This window comes from Cynara cardunculus, assembly GCF_001531365.2.
Source record: "Cynara cardunculus var. scolymus isolate 2C chromosome LG 1, CcrdV1, whole genome shotgun sequence".
NCBI classification, from domain to species: Eukaryota; Viridiplantae; Streptophyta; class Magnoliopsida; order Asterales; family Asteraceae; genus Cynara; species Cynara cardunculus.
In genome coordinates this window covers 10,074,184-10,084,548 of record NC_037528.1, presented here as the reverse complement: position 1 = coordinate 10,084,548, position 10,365 = coordinate 10,074,184, and the positions used below count along the sequence as shown (strand labels likewise).

Genomic DNA, 10,365 nt, shown 5'->3' with positions numbered 1-10,365 from the left:
GAAAAAGAAGAGTCTGAATGGTTTAGAGAGCCTCTGGATGCAAAATGGTTAAGAGGTAAAATGTAACCATTCAGAGTATTTTTTTTTTCCCAAACAGCCTTGACCTCTTAGCGATTAAGAGGTTGGCTCTTAATGGAACCATTAAGAGCCAAACAAACAGCCCCCAAGACCTCCAATAATATTTGAACATCCCAAAGACAACGGCATGTGATATATCTTCAGATTTTTCCGTTTTACATTAATTTTTTCCCCATGAATTGCAGTTTATGTTATAATTGAAGATTGGAACATACGAACAATAAGGTATGAAAGGGTATCACATATTATAAAAGGAATCCATAACAATCAGTATAAAATTAATGTTAGTAACCAGTTACATATAATTAAATATCCACATATACGTGTGTGTCATGTTATTTTTTTAAAACCCAATTAAGGAAACTTAGTTAGCATTTGGTTCACATTATGGAATTTGTTAAAACTGGAATATTTTAAATGAATTAGAATGGAATTTAATCAGGCATGCATTTGGTTGACAGAAATTGAAATGAAATATATCAAAAGAATTTGAATATTTCTGTTTGGTTCGTTGAATCTAATAGTGGTGGTAGGGTGGAGGCGGTAGTGATGTCGAAAGTAGCGATGGTGGTAGTGTGGGCTGGTGAAGGCAATGATGTTGGTAGTGTGGGCTGGTGAAGGCAACGATGGTGGTAGTGTGGGCTGGTGAAGGCAACAATAGTGGTAGTGTGGGCTAGTGAAGGCAATGATGTTGGCAGGGACGGGCCCATAATTTTTTTTAAACGGTGACATCATTTGACCATAAGAAAAAAATATATAGAAACTTTTTTTCAAACGGTGACACCATTTGACTATAAAAAACAAATATACGGAATTTTTTTCAAACGGTAGCACCGTTTGACTAAGAAAATGACTAACATGATTCGGACTTGGGTGTGGGCGGGAATAAAAGCCTTGCAAACCAACTCTACCAAATAAAATTTGTTCTCATTGTAGTTTCAAAATACATACGGTGGCACACAACAAATTAATATGGTTGCACCGTTCACAAAACCTAATTTTTTTACCCTTCGGCGGAGAAACAATACGGTGGCACGTGCCACCTATACCACATACATAGATCCGTCCATGGATGTTGGTAGTGTGGGCTGGTGAAGGCAACAGTAGTGGCGACATAGGTGGCGGTGACAACCATCGTTAGGGGTGTGCAAAACCCGAATGATCCAAAATCCGAACCCGAACCCGAGCCAAAGATAAGGTATTCATGCAAAACCTGAATGCCCTAAAATCTGAAAACTTGGGAAATTTTGGGTTCGGGTTGGGTTTGAATGGCCACATGTATCTATCCGAAAACCTATATATATACATGTATATAAATACATTTATTTTAAATACTATATAAATATATTTATTTATCTAATTATCTTTTAAAAATTTTGAAAATTTCTAGTTGGTCGTTTTTTTTTTTTTCTAATTTAAGCATACTATCGATTTATCAATCCTCTCAATCGATTGGATATATATATATATATATATATATATATATATATATATATANATATATATATATATATATATATATATATATATATATATATAGACTTGGGATCATGTGAGACCAATATTTTTTCGTGAGACCCTCAAGACTAATTCCCAACCCTTGGATTAGATTTACAATCGTCAGATTTGAACATTTATAAACGCCACGAGACTTCTCAATAATTACAAAATTGCCACCTTGCAACTTAGATCATTAGTTTATAAAGTTGATCAATGAACATAAATTGATCTTACGGGTCTCACGAAAAAACATTGGTCCCATGTGAACCCAACCATATATATATATATATATATATATATTGCATAATTAAACTCGAACCCGACCAACCCAAGTCCAAAGCAATCCAAAATCCAAAAATCAGGGCTTGGTTTCCATACCCAAAATCCAATCGCGTTTTTTATTTTCCCACCGAAACCTGCCCACCACGCGTGACGCAATCATGGTGGGATGATTTAAATGAAGTAAATATAAAAGCATAGTAATTTTGAATTTCTTGCTAGAACCCAAGAAATCTAGGGTCCAATCATATATAAATTTGAATTTCTTATCAAAATTTAAAAAATAAACCAAACACATGAATGAATTTAATGAATAGAATTAATCATTTTAATTCTTTCAAATTTCTGAGGAAGGCTAAAATTTACCGGAAACCTAGACACCGCTAGCTACCAAGCCAATACGGCAATATCCCCTTGGAATTAATAAAATAAACTATGATGTATATTTTCTGAAAGAATAAGACGTTATTACAATTCAACCCTACTCATTTGGCTAATGACCCGTTTCAACTTATCTTAAATAAACCTATTGGCTATTGGACCCCTTCATTTGTTGACCTATTACCCAATCTCATTTATTTTTCAATACGTCTAATTAAAATTTCATTTTGCCTACTCTACAAACAAATAGTTTGGTTGGTTCCTAAGAAAAAAGTAGTTCAAAACAAACATAGAAAAGATGCATCATACTCTTGTGTCGTTTTCCAAATTTCGTCCATTGTCTGTCCAAGAATATATAGTAAAGAATAAAGGTGTTCCCTTTGGTCAAGAAGATTTTCATGTACATACGTACCCAAGACATAAAAGGACTTTAAGGGGCCGTTTACCAACGCTTACTCGGATAAACACTTATCAAGTAGCATTACCTTACATAATGAATGTGGCAAGAACCAAGAATCTCACCCAGTAAGAGCGAAGTCAAGGACGAAAGTCTTACTTAGTAATAAAGTAAAGACGACTACTCTTAGCACAATTACCGTTTACAGGGTAAATTTTTGCATACGATACCATTTTGGTGGATTAAAATTTTATCTGGTAAGCAAGTGATAGTGTTGAATTGTATTAAAAGCTTACCCGAGTAAACATTTGGTAAACGGCCCCTAAATCTTTCTTAACTATAAGTGAACACCATGATGTCTATTAACTCTTATAAAAGAAGAATTAGAGTAGTGGCAAGTTATGTTTATAATTGTATTTGAGGTTGTAAATTGATAAAATAAAAAAAGATATATTTACTAGATACAAGAATCTAACCTGCAACCTTTTGTATCTCACCATATAACCTAAGTATCTAAAATTATATGTTATAAGTTTGGTCTAAAAATATTTTAGAGCATCCTTCAAAATCAAACGGTTCCATCTTTCAGATACCTACATTTTTTTTCTCTGACAATAAACGAGTAAACAGATACACACGCAAAACTCGTGTTAGAGGACCCATAAGAATTTAATAGTCCTCAACTTATGTCCTGCTCCATTCCATTATTAAAATCCAGACAACATCTAATCCACCATCACCATCTGTCGTTGTTTTACAACAAAACCACCATAATAACCATTTTAAATAAACCACAAGGGTTGTGTCTAATTAGTTTTGAGCTTGACTCTAAAGATCAAAAGTACCAGGAGGTCCCATATTCAGATCTAAGAAGGAATAAAAATCCCCTTGTGGCCACGGAGGTTCAAATACAGGGACTCCGGGCTATCTACAAAGCATGTTGTCGCCTTGAGAGTTGAGATTAGTCGGCTAGCATAACGGGTTGGTTATCCAAGTTAATCAAAAAAAAATAACCATTTTAAATAAAGAAATTGACCAAAATAATCATCTTCCTAAACTACTTCACAAATAAATAACAAAAACTTCATTTTTCCTTATCTTAAAGAATCTTCTTATATGGTGGTGAGGTGTGTATATAAATCTTGATCCCAATAAGCTACACATCACTATGCATCAAAGAATATATATATAATTCCAAGGATGCAACCATAACCAAAACACAAGAAGAGATGAACATAACGCCCGGCTTTGACCACTTGAACCAAAAAGGAATAAAACAACAACCTGTCTTTTTCGTTCGGTCCAAATCCCTTGTACACCCAGGCCCCGGACTAATGTAACAAAATCCAATCGAATCTACTTCTTTCAAACAATTATCGGCAAGGGCCTTTTCAAATGCTTAAGAAATATGACCCCAGTTCCAAGATTTTGTGTTGGTAGCCGAGACCTCCATCACGAGATGTATCTATCTTGTTGCTCTTGTAGAAGTTTTGCTGATGACTTTGCATTCAGATAAAGACTGCTTACTTCCTCCAGATCCGCCTGTATGTATCATTCCGTTATACAATATGCGTTGCACACTTGAACAAGCCAACTTTGAGATATTATCGTACACACCAAAAAGCAAGAAACTGTACCTTGCAAACACTCTCACGACCGTTCATTTTTGCCACAACGCTGCCAGGGGTTAGCAACTGAACAGCATGCCTGAGAAGAGAAGATTCTTTAATAAATTTTGCAACATTTATGGAGGTAAGAATAACGAAGAATCAAAGCAAACCTCAAGGATGCTTCTTGTCCAATTTCACCAAGGTAAGCCAAACTTTCTTCATCGATAGATAGTTCCTCAACCTGTGCCCTGATGGCCAATATCTGACCACCACATCAACCAAAAAATCTAGAGGTCAATCATCATAAGAGTAGGCGATTCCAACTTGCTTAATTTTGGTTGCAACTGCAAACAAAACCATCACCGGTTCTGAATTTTGTGAACCCGAACCACAAAAGCCTTTGAACTCAACCAAGTTGGTTAATTCTGGTTTGATTTGGTTAGGTTAGGTTCCATGGTCTGAATTATTTTCATTACAGATATAATTGAATATTATAGAAAGCAAATGATTCTAATACAAGATGAATGAATTCAAACTCAAAAACTTTATAATAGCTTTACAGACAATCCACACATTATCTTTCTTTGTTATAAATGAAACTGTATTTACTTTTAGTAAATTAATATTCTAGTACCAACTAATTTAAATTTTGTAGACCAGGGCAAGCCTGGGCCATTCCGAAACTGAACTAAACTGATGAATTTGATTCAGTTCGGTCCATATTGCCAGTTCAAGTGTTCAACACTTTGGACTTGTAACACTATGGATAACAACACGTTATTGCCACTCCTCTGAGATGTGAACCCACATTGCAAGAGGGCAGTGCAAGAATCATATCATGGAAACAGGGATGGTGTCGGGTTATAGAAAACAGACTTTATACCTGAATCATCTCTGCCGGACCATATGTTTCTGTTCTTATAATCACCAATCTGTCTAATAGATCCACAGGTATGCCATGAGGACTCGTCATGTCGGTTCCCCTGTGAAGTTAAGTTTCCATTCAGTAAAGACTTGTTTTTGCACATAATTAGAACTTCAACCATAGACATGCATATCTACGAAAAGATAACAAAGATCATATCTTTTATTATTGAAAGAAAAAAAAATATAACTTCAAACTGAATCTCATAGTGAAAATTCTATTTTATAACAAATTATCCCTCCATCCCAGGATTTAATGGAAGTGTGACCATTACTCTATTAGTCAAATGTCCTCAATACCCATCATTGATGACAAAAGGGGGGAATCTAGTCAACCAATGATGGCACATGCAAATAAATAATTGTGAATTACAAGTTGCCAAAAGGTAGAAAACTTTACCTCACATTACATATCCCTCTATTGGTGGCAAAGATTACAATTGGCGATAGCGAGCTTTCCAAAGCACGATTTAAGTATGAAAAACACTCCATATCCAACATATGCACCTACAACACGAGTAAGATTAATCACAGAAACATAAACCAGTCTCATACAAGAAGTTACAAAAAGGCCCTAGTGAGAAAGCACCTCATCGATGAACAAGACTCCAGGGACAAGCTCTGCCACCCCTTCATCAATATAGCGATTAACAACCTGCAATTTTCATAAACTTATTTGTCATGCATTTCAAACGACCCAAATAAGAAGCAGAGTTCGTAAGGAAGTATGAATACCTTGTTGATTTCTTGGCGTAATTTGTCAGTAATTTCAGTTTTTCTGGGCTTCATCATTTGACCCATTAGCGACAATATATCTTGTCCGCCTTGAGGCCGTGCATTTGCAGCATCAAGATCATGAAGGGTAACATCCTGATAAGGTCAACTGAAGGCATTAGAAACATAGTTGTTTTGCACCCACACATCATAAAAATGTCAATAATCATCGACAGAATCATATACAAGAAATAGTTCTGAAAACAAACCTGGACTATCTCTTTCTTTTTGTGAACCTCTCCCTTAGGAAGAGGAACGTATTCTTCAGCCTCAAGATCAAATTCTGTGGCAAATGCATCACTCCTGCCTACCCTTTTAACTGCACCACTATTTGCTTCTACATATATAACATCACCAACAGCTACCTGCAGACTCAACACGACAATCATTAAATCTAGGGTAAAGAATATATCACAACCATTGATATAGTTTCAGGTTGATATCCAAGCATGCACTTTTTTCCTTTTTATTAGGTTGACAATAATTTATTAACATGAAAAAAATCAAGTGTAGAAAAAGGACAGCATACCTTTTCCTTAATCAAGGCATCATAAATAGTCGGGTCCAGCTTCAATTGCTTTGTTCCTTTAACAGTTTTTAATCCAATAATAACATGACTTATGGCTTTGCCATATCCACCAGTCACGCTTTCGGTTTCCTCTGGAGATAATTCAGTCACCTAAAAACCATTCATTCCCCAAAATACAATTGTTATGCAAATTAAGCATTGTAACCACATAAAGAAGCAATGAATCAAGATCAACTTTAACAGATAAACACAACGGTTGATTTCCAGTTCTTACTTCTCCTTCGTAAACCTCCTTATTTTCCTTGATACGTAAACCAATAGCCCTCCTGAAATTCTCCATCAAGACCTCAGTTTTCTTTACTTCTGATGAGTAGACTTCCGATCCGACCATTGGACAAAATGGGACCTGCAGATAATTATACATACAGGTTTGTGCGTTATGCCTAGGACTTGCCTAACAGATAACAACGCAAATCACAAATGATACAACAACAACCCCTCTTCTTTCACCCCGCTTGCGGATGTTCATTTAAGTTCCAAAACAAGAATTCTATTTCATATCAAAGTATCATCATGTTTATCCCTCACAAAAAATGTAGATTCTTAAACTAATCAATTTGGAAAAAGGAGTCCAATTACAGATAATAGGGTGCAGATGTTGCAAAGTATGGCATACCTTACTACCAAGCTCTTGGGAGATACCAAGGGCAAGAGCAGTTTTACCAGTACCAGGAGGTCCAGCAAGTAGAAGTGCCCGTCCAGCCATCTTTTTCTGGCGGATCATATCAACTACAAGGCCACCAGCCTCTCTTGCTGCCGCCTGACCCACAAATCCAGCAGCTAAAGGTATTGCTTTCCCAGTAGCCTAGACAAAATTATCAGTACTCGTATCAGAACTTCTACAGCATAGAATAATTTCAAATCCATCATTTTGTCAAGAACAAGAACTTGCAGAAGAATAAAGACAGTCCCTCATAATTGCAACATATTACATATATGTGGCACCATAAGTTTGTAAAATGGAACTCGTTGATAAATGATAAACACTATAAACGAAAAATTTATACAACATAGAGTAAATTTAATACATTACATTTGTCAAAAACAAGAATTTACAGCAAATAAGAGCAAGTCAATCCACGCATTTGTAATATATAAGCTGGATCATAAGCATATAACACGAAATTGAATAATAAACCCTAGGACAGAAAACTATTTTAGAACATTAGCAAATTTTAATACATCAAGTTTGCTAAGAACACGATAATTCGCCAAAAAAAAAATCAGTCCCGCACTTAAGATTGTTAATCTTGAGCATATATATAGCACGAAATAATCAAACCCTAACCCAAAAAGCGGTTTCTAGAGCATAAACAGAAAATAAGTCCATCACATTCGTCAAACAGAAAATTTTGCAGCAAAATAAAGCGCAAACATCAAAGAAAATCAGTCCCGCACACTTGCAAGATATAATCTGGGCCATAATATTATAGCGGGAAATCGAACGATAAACCCTAAACCCTGAGTAATCCATGGAAAGGTGGACGGAAAAAACGGGTGTAGAGTGAATAAAACCTCAAGACCAAGGCCTTTGATATGTGTGTGCGTAGCAATCCTCTGCTTCTTAGTAGTAGACTGAACTTCTTCTATCTTCATCTTGTTCGTATTGTCTTCGTTTTCGTCTTGTTTGCTGCGTGTGGAATACTGAAAACAGGTTCGTTGTTTCTCCTTTGGAGAGGTAGAAAATGGCACCCGACCCGTGTGAAGTTGGGGACAGGTTCCGGGTTACAATTAGGGTTCGCGTCTCTTTTAGGGGTCCTGACAATAATAACCTACCAAAATTTCAAAATTACGTTTTTGGCCCTATGATTTAAAAGTTTAAAAATATAACCCTCGTTTACACCGTTAGCATATCCTGGCACGTACAGGGACTATTGTGCAAAAAACAAATTGAAGACCGCTTTGACATGGACATGACTGATGCATGGCTCGGTGGAGCCCACCCTTACGCACCGACTAGTGCACGATGCGTAAGGGCCCTACCAGCCTACATTTTTTTTAAAATTCCTTTCTTTTTGTCTCTTTCACACACACTATATATATTCGAGTTTTTTTTTTCAATTTATTGATATATATGTACGGATCCAATGTTTACAAAAAAAAATTATTTTCTCTAAATTCTCAAGAATCAATGTCTGCGATTGAGAAAGTTAGAGTACGTATTTGTTTGTGGAGGTTCGTGACAGTTAGCCAATGACGTGGTAGATTATATTTCAGAAATGCAAAAAGTTGTTGTATTGTTGTTGATACACTTAACGTTACCGGGTTGGTCAATTATTTAGCTAGAAAAATAAACTACCTGGTTTTCAAAATCGTTTTAAGTTAACATATAAATCTTTGTCATTTTGTTCGATTGTCGAGTTATTTGATATCGATGATACGAGACATTTTTTTGGCTATTGGTGTGGATATTTCGCTGCAAGCCTTAAGGTTGTATGTTTGCGATCGTGGTGTTGAAAACAATCAATCGACCTCAAATCAAGAGATTGTTCCAGCCACTCTGTATGGGGCCGAGCACCCTCAATATATACTTAAACTCATTTCATATGTGTCAAACCAATGTGAGCCGGATTACAGCCAAATACATACTTCCATTCATTCCACATCAATCGTTCCAAAGTGATGAGACAACTCCTAGCATTCCATATCATTCGTACCAAACTCAATATCAATTGTTTCAAACCCCACTTGGAACATATCAATCTCAATATCACCATTTTCAAAGTTAGGGGGCGTATGAAACTCCATATCAGTTATACAACACTCCATATAAGTCATTCGAAAATCATCCGACGTACCAATACCAAGATCTACCATCTGATTATGGCATTTGTATTTTTGAACTTTATGCGGAAGAAAATGAAGCCAATTTAGATGACACTGAAAACGCATATGAGAAATATAAGGTTGATCTTGACCCTTATTATGGGGCTGTCTCGGGGGATTGTTTGTATCAGTCACATTAATTGTTTCGTGCGTTGTCAGGCACATGTCCTAGGGATGACTCCATCGGTCCGTAAACCATAAGAAAATGAAGCATGTGGAAATGCTTCCAATATCTATCTCCATATTTTGTTTTATCTTATAGTTAGTAAACAATTTAATTTACACGTAACTTCGTTATTTTACGGTTAATAAACAATTAGTTAAAAGTTACCTTGAATGCAAACACGAATCCATATAATGTGTATCTGTATTTGCGTTCAGACGACTCACGTTTTTTGAACATGAGTTTTTTCACGTTTTGGTAACACATCATTAAGTTGATAGTATAAGGACTCCCAAAAATTATTACCCCGTGGATACTTGTGTCATAAACGTATTATAGATCAATAATACAATGTACGTAATAAAACTATAGAACACAACGAAAAAAATAGACGATATTTAAAAGAATAGACGATATTTAAAAAAATACCTGTTCCATGCATCTAAATTTTCGACTAACCGTAAATACTCATCAGAAACTATATGGTTCGTTTGTTGACTGATAAATCCAACGAAAACCGGAAGCAAAAGACATAGGTGTACTGCATCAATGTCTGTTATTGTTCCGAATTTGTTGTTCAAAAACTCGGGTAAGATCACTCATGCGTACCAGACGATTTTCAACAAGGTCTAAATCTCGATATCTAAAGGACAACTCTGTTATCTCTGGTAACGAATGTTTGTTCGGGCAAAATTTCATACCAGTAACGAGACAAAATTCTTCTTGTCCAAAACGTAAAAGACGTCATCCGACATTAAAATACAATGTCTCTTTACCGAAACAAGTATTTTTAAATATTTTAAAACATTTTTAGTCGGTTTTCCGACCTCCACAATGCCCTCAA

General features: G+C 35.7%; 1 protein-coding gene across 1 annotated transcript; it reads right to left on the bottom strand.

Moving 5' to 3' along the window:
* Window positions 1–3,983: 3,983 nt before the first annotated feature.
* On the bottom strand, window positions 3,984–8,226 carry LOC112501868 (ruvB-like protein 1). Its single transcript, XM_025105614.1, has 12 exons — window positions 8,048–8,226; window positions 7,149–7,337; window positions 6,747–6,878; window positions 6,473–6,622; window positions 6,153–6,308; window positions 5,905–6,039; window positions 5,759–5,824; window positions 5,570–5,676; window positions 5,129–5,228; window positions 4,416–4,507; window positions 4,273–4,342; window positions 3,984–4,177 (listed from the first exon to the last, which is right to left on the bottom strand). Exons 1-12 carry the CDS (start codon window positions 8,126–8,128, stop codon window positions 4,088–4,090), a joined length of 1,368 nt encoding a protein of 455 aa, XP_024961382.1. The 5' UTR covers window positions 8,129–8,226; the 3' UTR covers window positions 3,984–4,087.
* Window positions 8,227–10,365: the final 2,139 nt, after the last annotated feature.